At 32.9% G+C, this 16372-nt stretch overlaps 3 protein-coding genes across 3 annotated transcripts; 1 reads left to right on the top strand and 2 right to left on the bottom strand.

Moving 5' to 3' along the window:
* Positions 1-2960: 2960 nt before the first annotated feature.
* Positions 2961-3689, bottom strand: LOC112324380 (uncharacterized). The gene is made up of 3 exons (XM_024586829.2): positions 3566-3689; positions 3369-3430; positions 2961-3266 (listed from the first exon to the last, which is right to left on the bottom strand). The coding sequence occupies exons 1-3, from the start codon at positions 3687-3689 to the stop codon at positions 2961-2963; spliced, it is 492 nt and encodes a 163-aa protein (XP_024442597.1).
* A 1895-nt stretch (positions 3690-5584) lies between these two features.
* LOC18105812 (tRNase Z TRZ1) lies at positions 5585-9234 on the top strand. Its single transcript, XM_006374427.3, has 8 exons — positions 5585-5884; positions 6043-6205; positions 6306-6376; positions 6483-6578; positions 6906-7019; positions 8235-8303; positions 8387-8461; positions 8894-9234. Exons 1-8 carry the CDS (start codon positions 5642-5644, stop codon positions 8966-8968), a joined length of 906 nt encoding a protein of 301 aa, XP_006374489.1. The 5' UTR covers positions 5585-5641; the 3' UTR covers positions 8969-9234.
* A 762-nt stretch (positions 9235-9996) lies between these two features.
* On the bottom strand, positions 9997-11971 carry LOC18105811 (uncharacterized). The gene is made up of 2 exons (XM_006374426.3): positions 11820-11971; positions 9997-11520 (listed from the first exon to the last, which is right to left on the bottom strand). The coding sequence occupies exon 2, from the start codon at positions 11496-11498 to the stop codon at positions 10305-10307; it is 1194 nt and encodes a 397-aa protein (XP_006374488.1). The 5' UTR covers positions 11499-11520; positions 11820-11971; the 3' UTR covers positions 9997-10304.
* Positions 11972-16372: the final 4401 nt, after the last annotated feature.

Below are 16372 nucleotides of genomic sequence, written 5' to 3'. Positions count from 1 at the left end.
AATTGGATTGCGATCAAATTCTATAAATGTTACGTCATCATGCGATCTCTTTCTAATGTAATTATATAGTGTCATTGATGCCATTACAATTTCAACTTGCATTTTGTATGGATAGGCAGGCATGTTTTGTAAAATCATCCACCTCTATTCCATACTCCAAAAGAATATTTTATCACATTACATAGCGATGAATGTGCACGATTAAAAACTTCTTGTTGATTTCTTGGTTGTCTACGACGCAAATCTTATAAATGATATCTTTCACCTTTATATGGACCTAAATACCCATACTTATTGGGATATCCAGCATTAATCAAATAGTATTTACTTTTAATTACAAACAACATTTTAAATTTGTCATAATATTAGTAAATAAAAGGCAAATTATTATACTTATAATTACATAACAATTTCTATCATATAACTACCTTATGGTGGTTTAGAAAATTTTATATTTCTATTATCAATAGCCTCAAGAAAAATATATATATCATGGGCACTGCCTTCCATCCTGCCCACACAAACATAAATTACATGTCAAAACTACAAGCAGTCATTATGTTTTGAGTCGATACATCTTTCTTTCGATAAATGGAATTTGATTTTCAGTTGATATGCAAGCTCGCACATGTGTGCCATCAATTGCACTAATACAATTCTACATGAAAACCAATAACAATTATAACATCATTACTTACTAGCATGCAGAAAACAATTTAGTTTTACATTTAACAAACAATTTGTCTTACCTTGAAATGAGACATATATTTTGGATTCATTGTAATTTCTTGTTGAGTGTTTGTAAAATTGAGGTCCTCTGGTTTTATGACATCCACCACAAACAAGCATATTGTTGTTAGGATTTCTTTAATGCATCTATTAATAGTTTCACCTGAATGTTGAAATTGCTCTTGAATCTCCCTATTTGATGCTCCTAATGTTATTGTATATAGAAATATAGCCACTTTTTCAATAACATTCATTCTTCTCGAAGGTTTTTAACTCATACTTTGTTTCTAAATCACTGCACAACTTAACAAAGTTGATGTGTCCATTCTAAACATGTTGACGTATCGTTTTCAATATCCTCTTAAAACTTCAGTCAACCAACACATGCATGTGTGGTATGAAACCATACACGATTCTTTATGAATATAATTAATATAATACATGTTTATTACCCTAGATATACACACAACTAATTTTTTCCTATCAAATTCTCACCTCTAAAATGATTCATCATCCTCATCACTATTGTCGTCGTCATCATTTTCCCCATCATCATCATCCCCTCCTGAGCCACTGTTGTCATCACCACCATGATAATTAATGTGATCAACAACACGATTCATTATGTTTTCATAATCATCATCAAGATCTTCGCTGAATATTACATTAAAACGTACATCTTCCATATTTATAATGCTAAATAAATGAATAATGTTAAACACCAGTTTTTCAAATCAAACACAATAACAAAAACCAAACATACATGGAAAAAATAAATGAATAATAACATACAAAAAATTGATTATTTACCTCTGTGTTTTTATTATGCTCTAAGGTGTCAATAATTCTTGTAGAAAAGATGTTCTTTGGCAACAATAATTTATTAACTTGGAGAAAAGAAGCATTGCCTTATATAGAATATAGAGACATATGTAATTGATGAAATTGCAAGTGTATATCGACATTATGCCTGACATGACTTTGATATTATTGCAATTGTATGGAAAATTTCAATACAACAATAATTCTTTGCATTTGTTGTGATCTTTTGTACATATTTTGTTCTTCAATAATTCATTCATTCAGAACTTTATTTGTCTATACCATTTATAAAAATTTTAATTCATTTATCATGTCATGTCATTTCTATTTGTTTCTTGTGCAAGTTGCGTACAACATGTAATGCAATGTATTTTGTCAGCATATGAAAAGTTTTCATATCCCTTCAATTTGCCACAATTGATTACTTGTTAGATTTCAGATCCTAGCTTTTGATTTATGCATCCTATGATATATGATTAATATTTTTTTAACATGTTTGACTTTTTGTATGTTTTGTCGCTTTAAATCAATTTTGTTATTAGAAGAATATAATATTTATATAACATTGTGCACATATCCAACTTTCTTATAATTTGATTTTCTACGTAGAATAATTCATAAGCCAAATTTGTTTCGTCACATAAAACTACACTCTTTGTCCATATCATCAACTAGTGGAATTCATAAGCCAAATTTGTTATGTCAGATAAAACTAAAAGTATTGTCCACATCATCAACCAATCTCGCGGAAAATTGAATAGTATTTTCCTATAATTACTTAACAAGATCGCAATTCATCATACTCAACAATGATTAAATAACACCAAAGTTTTAAACTAAATTAATCTACCTTTCATAACTTGAACATAATAAATATTAATGTCCTATAACCTAACTGATTGTAGCCGCCAATAATTGATAGATTCAATTGTTAAATTTATTTACACTCTTGAACCAACATAAAGGAATCATTATTCCATATCATCTTGAGAAAACTGCCACAATATTAATCTGAAATTTATATCAATAACATGAAATTTCAAAACATGTTAAATAACATTCTAAATAATATTACCAAAGAATAAATGAAATCATGCATTTGAGATCAATATATACCTCTCCGTCTAAGGTGTTTTACATCGTGTATACATTCTCCATTCCTTCTCAAACCTAGAAACTCAGTAGCAAACCTATGAAAATCATCTCCGATATTAACTCCTTTAATTGAGTGAAGCTTGCTCATAACCTCAAGAATACTATACCCTTTCATATCTTTGCAAATAGATGTTGAATCATTATTGCTTGACATGTTGTCAACCAATTGATCCCAACGTGACAATAGTTGTAACCTAATTCCATAATTCCTTTTTTTTCTCAGCTTGAACCTTAGAGCCTTCTCTTTCTTTTCTCTAACCACCGCTGCATGTATTGTTGTTGCTGGACATATTAACCCCTCTAACCATGTTACAAACATCATCAGTGAAATTTGGAATTCCATCATCTTTCGAATCACCGCTTCCTTCTTTCAAATCAAGTTGTTTCACATTGGCATTTTGATTGCCATCAACACCAACATTATTATCACACAAGACTCTAGACGATGGTGCCCACACATACTCTCTAGTAGCAACAATGTTTGAGAACATTCTGTCAAACTTCATACATAAAGACGATTCGATACCAGCTTGCTTAAACTTTTTTGCTCCTTTTATTTCCTACATAAAACAAATGAAATTATTTCATGCAACTTCAAATAATTTAGTAATTACTAAACTGAGATTTAAACAAATTAAAGATTAGGGATCATGACAAATAACCTGAAGTTTTGCTTTCCACCGCTCATCATTAGCAGAAATTGTTCCTAAATCATTACTCCAGCCTACACCAGTTTCAGAAATGAGCTTTATCCATATCCTCTAATCCTTTTTGCAACCATCCCATTTGTTTTTCAGTTGTGTCTTGGTGAATGCATGACCAATTTGTTCTTTGAAAACTGTCAACAAATATTTTCAACCAGCTTTGTCAAAATGAGTATTTGGTCTCATTCCCATGTCGATAGCCTTGATGCAAAGGTCACAAAAAACATGTAACATTTCTTTAGTCCAAGCAGCTTTATCCATAATTTCAGGACCTTCCATTCCTAGTTGGATAACATATTTGAAAGCAAACATAATGAATTATAACATGCTTAAAATTTGGCTAATCTTGGATGAAAGTATAGTTAACATACAAGTATTCAAACAATCAACGGAGTAAACAACATTGAAATGAAAAGAAAAAGACTTCCAGTTTCAAAAATGAACTGAGACCATCAAATATATATATGGTAGTTAGATCAAACATGTAATGTAATATATAATGACATCAGCTAAATTTAATTACCATTCTATCAAAATTATAGCCCTTCCATAAAACAAGCTACTTTAGCAAAAACATTACACATCACTTCTGCAAATCTTCATGAAAACTTGGTACCAAAATAAGAGATAAGGCATATTGTGTATTTGTATTTGATATTAGTTATGCGTTGATTGACAAGACTGGTGCCCTTTTGATCTAATATAACATGAGATAATTGTAGTGGTCATTCACCAAGGTAATAAAAAAAATAAACAGACATCACAATTTCTTCAACCAAAACCCTTTACAGACCAAACATCGAATAACTTGACTACAATTACTCGTTATGTTAGACCAAGAAATTGTTGATTCTTTCTTATAAACCCTCGTAGCCCAATTCTTAAATCTCGAAAGAGACCACTAATCATAGCATTTTGTAGCATCAAGTTCTAAAAGAATTAAAATGAAGCAGCATAGTTTTGGCCTAAAATGACAACAGTAAAATCAGAATTAACCATATTGTAAATAAGAACAATCAACAAAGTTTACAATATTGTCGAGACAGAAATGCAAATGACCCAGAAATACAGATGACCCAAAAATACAGATGGTTTATTAACCTAATTCACAACACTCAATTTTTTTTTCATATCGGCATGCAAGCAAGAAATGGTTGTAGTTAATTAACCTACCTCACAACACCATATATTCACAATATTGTAAACAACAACAATACACAACACCAAAACTTTAATTCATGTATTATTAAAAACAAGTAATTAGTTAAATATTTGTAGAAAAAGAAACACATACTCAATTTTACAACACCTTCTCTTTTTGTTCCCAAATAATTTTTCAGGATCAACTTGTTCTTATGCCTCCAAAACCAACTCAGATCTGCAAATAGATTCATCAACAATAAATACAAAATTGTGAGAAACAATAAAAAAAAATGGACTTCATTTCTTTTTTTTTCTGCAACTACAAAACAAGAAGATTCCATATCATGTATTAATTTTGGTATCGTTTGTGAAGAAGACAAGCACAGAAGACATACAAAACTGTTCACGGTGAAAGCAACAAAAAAATGAAAAAAAAACCTTTTTAAACAGATCAACAAGACCAAAAAAATGAAAAGGCGTACCGGGTAGAAAAAAGGAAGGGAAATTATTTTTGACAGTAGAGGAGAGAAGATAGTCGGAGGAGACAAAGATCTCGAATTTTTTGTGAGAGAGACGAGGGATATAATCGGTCAAGAAACAATTGCAAGGTATTTTTGCTCTAATTTTTTAGATGAATCGTTGAGGTTTTGGGAAGTTTGATATTCCAACGACTTTTTTTCTCTTTTCAGGGGATATGTGTTTTCTCGGTGGATCTTGAAAAATGAGGTGAGTTGTTGTTGCAAAGCTCAATTTTCTTTTTTTTGTTCAATCACAAGTGCAACCTCAATTCTTGATGGGTCCCACCAAAATAAAACCCGGTTTTAACATAACCAAATGCATATTCATGTGACTCAACCTCACACGCAACAACACTATCAAACGGCACCTAAAGATCGTCTCTCTTAACTACCATCCTTGTTTTTTAGTGTTATTTTAAATATCTATAATTGAAAAATCAGTAGTTAAGGGACCTAATTAAGAATTTACATGTAGTTGGGGTACTAATCTAAGATTTGCCCAATAATTTAAACCCCTTGTTCTTCCCTTCTAGCTCGTGCTCCGTGGGGGATTTGTCCATAAGAGAAGAGATGGAAAGAAGAAAAGAAAGAGGAGAAGAGAACGAGAGTGATGATTCAGTTCGGGAAAAGAGAAAGGAAGAAGAGACGAAAAGAATAATTGAAGGGTACCCAGTGGAGGGATTGTCAATAGGAGGGCATGAAACTTGCATTATTTTCTCTTCTCTCAATATGGCTTTCGATATTGGTCGATGCCCACAACGCGCTATCTCACAGGACTTCCTTTTCATCTCTCATGCTCACATGGATCATATTGTCAGTTCTTTCTTTTCCTTCAATTTTTCTTTTTCAAGAAAGTTTCTCTCAATATAGCTCCTTTTTTTATCCTTCTGAAATGTTCTTGGTTCTGATTTCAAATTTTTTGTTATATGTAATGTCTTTGCAAGGGAATTGAATCCAAGCTTTTTTGTTAGGGAGGACTGCCTATGTATGTTGCCACCCGTGGCTTATACCGAATGAAGCCTCCAACAGTTGTTGTGCCCACTTGCATCAAAGAAACTGTCGAACAACTCTTTGAGGTGCATAGGAGACTTGATGGATCAGAGCTCAAGCATCACCTTATCGCTCTCGATGTCGGTAATGTCTTGTGTCCTTAGCTGTATGTTTTAGTTTCCCCTGGTTACATACATTTGTTAGTAATTTTGACTCGTGTTGATAACATAGCTTGTAATTCTAGGACAAGAGTTTTATGTGAGAAAGGACCTTAAAGTAAGAGCATTCAAGACGTACCACGCAATTCAAAGTCAGGTTGCTCTTATATTTCTCTTAATTTTTAAGAAATATTCTTTTGGTTGAGCATCTAATTTTAGCCATGCTGAGTTATTTGATTGGTACTCTACTTGAGGTATTGCAGGGTTATGTGGTTTACTCTGTGAAACAGAAACTTAAGCAGGAGTACCTTGGCCTTTCTGGGAATGAGATTAAAAGCTTGAAGTCATCAGGTGTTGAGGTTCGTATTTACAGTTACTGGACGGGAAGAAACATTTTTCTTTTCAACCAAATTCATAAAGCCTTAGTTGATTTCCCCCCTCCAAACTCCCCAACAGATGTTTTAAGTTTAACTTTAAGGCATTTCTCTCGCAAATTTTTAATCCAAGTCATGATGCATGTTTTTTATTATAACAACCCCTTTTTCTCTTCATGTTAAGAGGGGAGGATAGAGAGTAAATCACTGAGATTTAGGTTTTCATGATTGTGATTTTTGCATTTACTGCTATTATAGATTAGTTGCTCTTCTATATGTTATTCATCACCTGAAAAATTTGCTCACGGGCAGATTACAAACACTGTAACTTCTCCTGAGATCGCTTTTACTGGTGACACCATGTCAGACTTTATTATCGATGAAACCAATATTGATGTTTTGAGGGCCAAGGTTCTTGTTATGGAGGTACATCCCTTTTATTATTTCTTGATTTTGTTACTTGATATCTTTCTCATCTTCAATTCCAATGTTTATGAAGTGAACTTACGCTTTTAAGTATAGTAATCATAAACGAGTAAAATCACATGCATTGTAAAAGTCTGCTTAGCTTACAGCTGGTAGCTGAATATTATTACCTTGATCACTTTCTTTTCGAGTTGGACTTTTGTGCGATCTATTGTATGTGTGGAGTTCATGCTGTGCCTTTAAGATTTTAGTTGGTGATTATAAGCTGCTAGTTTTCTCAACCATGTGTGTTTGGTTTGTGCATCTCGAAATCATTAGACCAAACAAGAATGAATGGCTTAAATGTTGGGAGACTTGATCATTTTCTTTTCTCATTTGCATGAACTTCAATAAGGCTAGTAATTATTGAAATGCCTCTGTGGGTGTCTTGCATGTGAGAAAATGAGCGGGGGGGGGGGGGGGATGTTTTGTTGGCTTAAGCTTCCATATTGGCCATGATAGTTAATCCTTGGGGTATATATGTCTTTGTTTATTGAGGTGTGTATTGCCTATCAACTCTATAGCTCTATAAATACCACAAGACAATGGGATGTTGTAAAATTTATGAATGGGATGAGATACGTACAAATAAATTAGGTGATTTAAATGCCTATAACTGGGGAACTTGTAGCTCTATTACTTATGGTATGCTCAAAGCAGCCATATCATATTGTTTGAGATAAGTAAATGAAAACAATTAAGGATCAAAAGACTCATCAAATATAATTTTTTAAAATTCATATCTGCATAGTACTTGTTAAGGCTTGGTTGATTATTAATGAGATATTTTTAAAGAATTGTGTTTTGTTTTCTAACTGCCAACTCTTAATGGCAAACTTCATGTGTATTTGCAAAGAATTTCAGAGAAACTTTTATGCATAAAGTGGCCATAACATATTTTGTTTGAAATAAGTAAATGAAAACAATTAAGGAACAAAAGACGCATCAAAGTTAATTTATTAAACTCGCATGTTTACTCCACACGGTGCTTGTTAAGCCTTAGTTTTGTTGATTATTACTGAAATAGTCTAACCTTTTGTTTATGAAACTGCCAACTCTAACTTGGCTAACATCATGGTGATTGGGAATAATTTTGATGAAATTTTTCTTGTTTTAGTTTGCATTTACATAAGACATATGGATGTTTATCATCTCATTGTTCCCTGTCTCGTGCAGAGCACCTTTGTTGATGGCACAGTAACAGTTGAGCATGCAAGAGATTATGGGCACACTCATCTATTTGAGGTAAAGTTATCTCTATTCTTTATTGCCTGCAATGCATATCTTTTTAAGCTAGTAACATTATGTTTCTGATATACAACTTTCAGATAGTTAACTATGCAGACAAATTTCAGAACAAAGCAATCCTTCTAATTCATTTTTCAGCTCGTTACACAGTGAAGGTATATTTCTGATGGTTCCTTGTGCTTATTATGGGATATAGCTTGATGCCTTTATCCAAACTCTAGGAATAACCATTAAAGTAAAGAAAAGGGGCTCCAAGAAATGAGGAACTTTCACCCTTAAACAACTTCTTGTATTGGTTTGTGAAGTTGATTAAATGTTAGAATTTCAATCTCAAGCTGATGAAATTATCAGCTTTGTGCTTGGATATTGACCTATAGTTAGATAGCACCATTTGACTTGTAGGAATCGTTCACTTTTTCTTTCTTCTAGTTCTGCTATCTATATTCTAATGATGATTTCTTTGGAACGGACCAATTGATTAGATTGTGAATCTGACATTATTCATTTCTCATTTGTTGTTTTACATGCGATGTTGTCGAGTGTTTTCAATCTTCCCAAGTAAATTGCTGATTTTCACTTGTGGTTAGGAAATCCAAGAAGCTGTACAAAGACTACCACAGCCTTTAGCTGGCCGAGTTTTTGCACTTACAGAAGGTTTTTGATGAGATGGATGAGAAAAGAAGTTGAGAAAGCATATTTCTTGGTGTATTTTGTCACACCGCAAACTCATGCCAGGATTCCTGGCTTTCATTCACACTCTTCAAAAGAATCTATTTAGGTGATAGGCAGGGCTTCTATTATTTTCTTACCCAAAGCTTTCATTTAATGAGGGATGTTGTCTCGTTGTAGAATTTTTGTATCCCTCTAAACGCAAGAATAGCTGTCTCATGTTGTTAGCTCACTGAAAGCTGGCCTTCGAATTATTTTTTTTTATAAATTATCTCATGCGCCACTCTGACTGAGATTCATGGTGCCCTCTCTTGTACCCATTTCTCTATTGGGTTTTGTTACAATTGAATGCCTAGTAGATTGATGAAATTGCAGCTTTGTGAAACAGTCTCACACAAGTCTTATTTTCACTTTCGCGAATTATGTCAAATTTGAAAAAAAAGCGCATTGCATCCCATTTTTCAATGGTGGTTTTCTCGACAATTTCAGTGATGTGTTTCCAGCACTAATGTCTTCTACTTTGTTCGCATCAATTGTAATTTTTGTCCGGTAGTTTGACTGACTTGATGCTATTGTCAACTTGCGTCTCAAACAAACGCATGGGGTATGCGCTGCAGTCCTCAAAATCTCAAATATCATCAAGTACTAATTTACACCTGAACTTTTCTTCCGATGGGACACCTATTTTCACCAAGAAAAATGAATACGAGGCTGATAGCCAATGGATTTGCCATAGAGATGCTGCTTGGTTACCAGTGGTCGAGCCCCATCTGACCAAGGAACATTAGTGGATATCTGAAATTCATATAGAAATCTAAATCTTTTTTTCGATGAATAATGAGTAGAGTAGAAGCATAGATATAAAATAAACTGATTCATGAATATGCATAGTAATATACCTAATACAGGTCCTGAGACAAAGGGTTTAACAAGCGGAAGATTAGATCCAAGCCTGGGACCTGGCACTCAAAAATTTTCAACGAAAGCTGATACTTAAAAGCCTCGGGAAACCAATGAAACGTGGGCAAACTAAAATTTTACATTCATCTTATGAGCTAATACATGCCCACATTTTGTCACCCATCTGAAATAGGTGAGCCACGAATTGACCACACAGAAATTCGCAAACAGGGTAACACAAAAAATTTGATTTAAGCTGTTAAAGGAAATCACTAGCTGCTCTGTCTACCAGAAGATGATAAACACCGAAGACAAAATTTTGGTCCCAAAATCATAAAAATACAAGAGACGTTAGTATTAACCCCGCTTAAATCCAAAATGAAGGCGAAATTACATCGATTGTAGAACGGTAATCGTTTTACCAAGTTCCTAAATCTGCTCACCTTTACTTTGGGTTCTCAAATTCTCAATGACATTTGCTACAGTGCAACTGAGTTTAGCTTCTGAGGCTAGAGAAGCAGCAAATCCCCCAATAGAATTCAGCTCTTCATGGAAGCCAGGATGCAACACCAGTGAGGAGAAGTTTTCATCCAGCACTAAACCAAGACATCTGACAATATCTTCAAGTTTAGGAACCCAATCACAGGCCTTTAGACCCAATGCAGATGAAGCCTTTGGACAGGGACCTGCCTGAGGAAACATCTCATACTTCCTGAGCCATTTCCCCAAATACCTAATCAAACTCATCATCTCTTTACCATTCAGTTTACTAATTGCAGATGTCAATATCGCTTCGTCAACAATTGGCGATGCCAGTAAATAATGCAAACAAAGCTCAGATGTTAAGAACCCATCATGTGCAAGCATAAGCAATATTGAAGAATCTTTGGCTATTTGTGATTTCTTTTCCAATAGATTCTTATCGCTTGCCATCTCAATAGCTAACAGTGCCTGGCTCTCCCATTCCTTCCTCACATTCACCATGCAACTGTAAGCATCCTTTGATGGGCAAAGAAAATATTTCAAAATGGAAAGCAACTCAGACAATCCGAAATCCGAAGCATATTGAATGGTCAGGGAGAGCAAGTCAGACCTTTTTTTCATCACAAGACTCATGACCAAATCCGAATATGAAGAGTGATCCACAATCCGATTAACAATCAAAGTCTCCACCAAATCCCAGATCTCCAAACTAATACACGCTTTCATAACCAAACCAGCCACATCTCTACCCATCGAAAAACCAACCTTCTCAATCAACACACGAGTATAAGCAGCATCAGAGGAATCAATCCCCACTGCAATACCAGCCTTGTGCCCAATTTTCTCAAGAAATGGAATAAGAATTTCAAAGAAGCCATCCTTGTTAAAATTACTGTGATCCTTGAGCTTCCGCTTTAGCTTAGTGTAGAATTTCTTTCCAGAATCAATGAGTTGGGAATCAGATTGTGAGAGTTGCCATCCAGTAACAGGATTGGCAAGTGATGTGGCATCCAGGTTCTCAAGTGCTGGCTTCAGATTGAGGAAAATATCATCTGTGTTTAAAATTATTGGGTATTCGGATTGGGAGACAACATGGTCAGAATCATCCGAGGCCTTTGTGATCACTTGAAGCAAAGACATGATGACAAGAAATTCACAAAACCTGTGAAAGAAGCAGTATATAATCTTAGAAACTAATCCGAAAGTATATAAAATTCACAAGAACTTATATGCCAACATTAATTTTTACGAAAATCTGACAACCAAAGAATAAATCCCAATGGGAACAAAAAAGAGACCCATGAATCGTTATGGTAGCTTAAGGCGATATGAAACAAAACAACGTTAGAAAAAGAAAAGAGACCCATGTTTGATTCAGATTGATTAAACAAACAATCTGTATATCATATCATCATTAGAAGGCAAAACGTTAGTGAATAGAAAAGAGACGGGAAGGCAAACCTGAAGAGAGCAGCAGTGCTGGAGCGGCTATTGCGGGGAATTCAGTGAAGTGAGTATAAGTTTGGATGCTAGGGTTTTAGGCTTAAGAGGTTTTTCATTAGTGGCTCTCTCCCAGGCTTCTCAGACCCGGTTCAGACATTGAACCGGGTTAACATTTCACAAATAAGATGCTCTTATTTGTGAATGAAAGAACAAATAATAATAATAATTACTGAAAATCCCCTTATAAGATATTTTTTAGTATGGAGAAATTGTTTTGGAGTTAGATGGATACAAAAAAAAATATTTTATTAATTTTTTATAAGAGGGTTTTATTAATTATCTAAAAAAATTGGAGTTGAATTAAAAAAAAAATTCACCACCATCCTAGCATAGATTTGTCTCCTTTGTTGTCCAAAATTCACAAAATAATTAGATAAATAAGCTTATTTATTTAGTTTATAATCATGTATAAATTTTCATTTATAGACAAAGACTAAATCATGCTTAAAAGATTAAAACTATCTTATTACCAATGAGATTTTCTATGATAATCTTTTTTTATAAATAAATTAAATTTATGAAAAGTATTGTAAAATGTATTATTTTTAAATTATTTTCTATCTTTTAATACAATATTTCTGTATATGTCATACTTTGTCTAGATAACAAAACGTATTAAGATCACTTATATTATAACATATACCAAGTGATCTATATTTTAATTATTATCATCAAAATATTTTAAACTCTATAATCTTTACTTGTAAATTATATTATATTTATCACAATAATAATGATTATTAAGGATAGGTTATATATGTTGATAACAACATAAATATTATTAGCACGTTCAATTTATATTTAAAGAAAATTATTAAAAAATATATTTGATTTTTATTGTTTGTAGAATTGATGGTATTTAATTATACTTAAGAACATTTTATATAAAAGTTGATTTAGTCGCCTTATAATTTTAAGGAATAGGATTAAGTTTATTTTCCGTAACAAGATATTTTCAATTTTATTTATTAAAATATAATTTTTTTTCCGTCGCCTAAAACCCGCTTTAAAAAAAAACTAATTGGAATAGCATAATGCCAAATGTTTTATATCAAAGTTTGTTTTTTGATTTAATTCTTTTGCATTTATTTATTTGCAATTGTTTTTTATGATTTATTTCCACAAGCTTGATGTCTATTTTTTAGGGGGAAAACAATTCTACCATTTTTCTTAGGCTTAATTTTGCATTAGTGTTGTTTGGATTTTTCAATTTTCCAAGGGATTGAAATTCAAGGGATTGTTATTGATAAATAGAGCAAAAATAAGAAAGAAAGAAAAAAGCTACAGAATTCAATGGGAGGAGAGACAGAAAAAAAAAAAGATAGAGAAAAAAAACTCGTCGAAAACACCACCAAATGACACAAACATCAACATACACCATCTATAATGAAAGAAGGTGTTAAGAAGCTTTCGTGAACATCAAGGATGATCGATTTTGAAGGCCAAATGACTATGCACATATCGTCAAAACATGGCAGGTCCTCCCACATGTTAGTGTGTATTCGACACGCGCCGACTATCTTTTGACCCCTTCGATAAGTTTGGTCCTTGATTGTATAGGATCCCTTCAGGTAAGTCCAAAATTGCATCCCACCTTAGTCTAAACTCTTTTCTTTCATTTTAATATCTGATTATCTAATATCTCTTCAATTTAGACTCGAATTCAATTCAACCCAAGCCTAGTGTAGGATTAGCCGAGGAGAGAAAAAGGACAAGGAAGAAAAAAATGAAAGATAACCGCCTAGGCTAATGCATTTTGATTGTACTCATTACCCAGGTCACGATTTTTTCTTTTAACCCAAGTTAACTATGGAGTAATTTGTCTCGTCTCTACCTTAAAATCTAAATAAGAAAATATGTTATAGTATTTTTGTTTAAGTCAACCCACAATTTAATCGGTAATCCAAGTTGTCTTTGGTCCCATCAAATTGATTTAGTCATGTCAGGTCAACTCCCTCATTATTAATTTAAAGCTTGACCTATGCAAATAATCAGGTCGAGAGGTTTCAAGGTTAACACATTAGGCCGAGGTTAATGATAATAAAGAAGAGTTCCCTAGAACTTGCTCATTTTGTTACGTTTAAGATAACAACGTTGATTAAGATTTTTAGCAAATAGATTTGTTTTTACTCATATTAGGTTTCGATCGAGTCTTGTTTGTATATTATAAGATTGCAACTAAAGTTTATTAAAAAAAACTTGCAATAACGTTATTGACAACTTAAATCCATATCCAAAGTAGAGCAACAAAACTAGTTTTATGCTATTTCAGCCCCTTTAATTCAAAATAATTTGTTCACCAAAATATGTCATAATGTGTTATGTTGAGTTTTGTTTAGGTGAATTGAGAAAAGGTAATGATGGTAGAGGCCTAAAGGGCATAAAATAAAGAAGAAGAAAGAGTGGTGACACAACACTTAGCTTCACTTCATGCACCACCTAGTGTATGTAGACAACCTAGCTTTTTAAAGGAATATGGTAAAGCAACATATAGAAAAATGGATGTGACAACACTTGTTTTCTAATCCTACAAAGAAGCCACTATGACCATAAATAAACATCCTTAAACTAGACATTTTAGGCATGAACTTTAAAAATCTAAAAGAAGAACATCAGCAAGTCCCAATCATAAGAGCGGTTATCACCATTGACACTCCTCTAATTCTCACTTATATAACCTCTTCATAAAAGACCTCAATACTTAGTTATGAAAGAAGCTTCTAAAAATGAATGTTGCCCCTACTAAATGAGAGATTCTCCACTTTAAAATTAAGTATTGCATGTCCATCTCTCCAAGAATTGCATATTCAAGAAGGTAAATTTAGACAACCATGATGGACTTAGACCCAAAAGAACACATACAAAATGTATGAAGTAGCTCGGAACTTCTAGCGCAAAATAATGGTGCTACGTACAAAATCTTTTCATTGATATTTTGTGGGTCTACTCAAGCATGGTACTATAACTTAGAGCCCGATTATGTCCTCAATTTTTATGATTTATGTGCTAAAATCATATCTCACTTAGACACAAAAATATCAGTCAAAATGAGCATAACAAATCTCTTTATCATCACATAACGAGAAGATGAAAGCACGGTAGCATATCTTAAAATATTTAACAAAGAAACGCTTAATATGGAGAGTTTTCCCAAACTTATTGCCATTAAAGTTTTGATTAACAAGGTCTACAACTATTCTCTATGGAAATGAAGGCAACTATTATGTACACGCTTCTCGACTGAACTCTTTTTAAAGTTAAACGAGCAATGAAAAGTCACATTTGCGTAGAGAAAACGGGTGTGACCAAGGAAAGACATCATTCCAAAAATAGAGAGCAAAATCTTATAAGCGTCATTAGTCTTCTGGCAGCTTTAGAGCATCCAAAAGGAACTTGAAAGAGTCCATTTATGATTGACTAACATTTCTTGAAATCATAACCATACCTTTGACCACCATACATACTGAGATATTGATTTCCATCAAGGGAAAATAATTTTTACAGTATCTCCCTCCTATAAAAAGTGATGCAAACACAAAAGATCCCAATACATTTTCTCTTTCATCACAATAATAGGCATGATATTGAGAATTGTTATACCCTAAAAAAATATAAAGATTGATCATCAATGGTTACCTCTAATAGATTATAAAGAAGAAAATGCAATTCAAACAAAAAAAGGAAAGAGGCCATTGTATCCTATAATGTGTTGCTTGATATCGTATAATTTCCAAGAATTATACCTCTACTAACCTGAGAAAATATTTTGAACTTTTTTTTATATATAAAAAGAAGCAATATCATCTCTCTGGTTATCTTTATGTGTTTTTCTTATGGTACTATTTACCTTCATATCTGTAAAAGAAATCTTCATATAAAGTTTCTTTGTCTTCAATGATATCTCTAAACAAAATCTTCATGCCTCCAACGAAATCTCCATTTCTATAATGAAATCTCTATATCTTAAAATAAAGTGTCCATATCTTTATACAATGACCTCCCTAAAATAACATTCATAATAAAAAAAAAATTCACCATATAAATGGCCTTTATGAAAAATCATCGTAATTATTCATTGGACATACTTTTAATTTGGATATAAGAAAAATTCTCTAAAATGCAAGCATTCTCAAAGACTAGGTGGGCAATTGATGGTAAAGGCCCAATCAAGCCCAAAATAAAAATAAAAATAAAAAGAAGGAAAGAAAGAGAAGGGGAGCGAGAAAAAGCCTAATTAGACCCAAACATGCCTTACCATGCATAAAATAAAAAAGAAGAAAAGAGAAGAAAAAAAGAAAAAAAGGTTTAACCAAGCCTAAGTTTTTGCTCAAACCGCCTCTCTTGGCCTGGCCGAGCCCAAAAGAAAAAAAAATTAAAAGATAAGACTAGCGTGTAATAAAAAAACAAATGAATTCAAGTGTGAAAATCGAGGGGATGAGAGAGAAAAATAAAGAAAAATAAAAAAAGAATAGGCTTCTAGAGTGTCATCGTGACTTTGCTATGTGTATGCA

Source organism: Populus trichocarpa, chromosome 15 (assembly GCF_000002775.5).
Source record: "Populus trichocarpa isolate Nisqually-1 chromosome 15, P.trichocarpa_v4.1, whole genome shotgun sequence".
Classification (NCBI taxonomy): domain Eukaryota; kingdom Viridiplantae; phylum Streptophyta; class Magnoliopsida; order Malpighiales; family Salicaceae; genus Populus; species Populus trichocarpa.
The sequence above is the reverse complement of the archived record's forward strand: the minus strand, read 5'-3'. Positions and strand labels throughout refer to the sequence as shown.

Bases quoted from the DNA above. Each gene is read 5' to 3' on its own strand.
- LOC112324380 (XM_024586829.2), bottom strand. From the start codon at position 3,689: ATGGAAGGTCCTGAAATTATGGATAAAGCTGCTTGGACTAAAGAAATG. The intron at 3,431-3,565 runs GTTGAAAATATT...AAACTGGTGTAG, and splicing joins TACTCATTTTGACAAAGCTG to GCTGGAGTAATGATTTAGGA. The intron at 3,267-3,368 runs GTTATTTGTCAT...TGTTTTATGTAG, and splicing joins GGTGGAAAGCAAAACTTCAG to GAAATAAAAGGAGCAAAAAA.
- LOC18105811 (XM_006374426.3), bottom strand. From the start codon at position 11,498: ATGTCTTTGCTTCAAGTGATCACAAAGGCCTCGGATGATTCTGACCAT.
- LOC18105812 (XM_006374427.3), top strand. From the start codon at position 5,642: ATGGAAAGAAGAAAAGAAAGAGGAGAAGAGAACGAGAGTGATGATTCA. The intron at 7,020-8,234 runs GTACATCCCTTT...TGTCTCGTGCAG, and splicing joins CCAAGGTTCTTGTTATGGAG to AGCACCTTTGTTGATGGCAC. The intron at 8,304-8,386 runs GTAAAGTTATCT...TACAACTTTCAG, and splicing joins GGCACACTCATCTATTTGAG to ATAGTTAACTATGCAGACAA.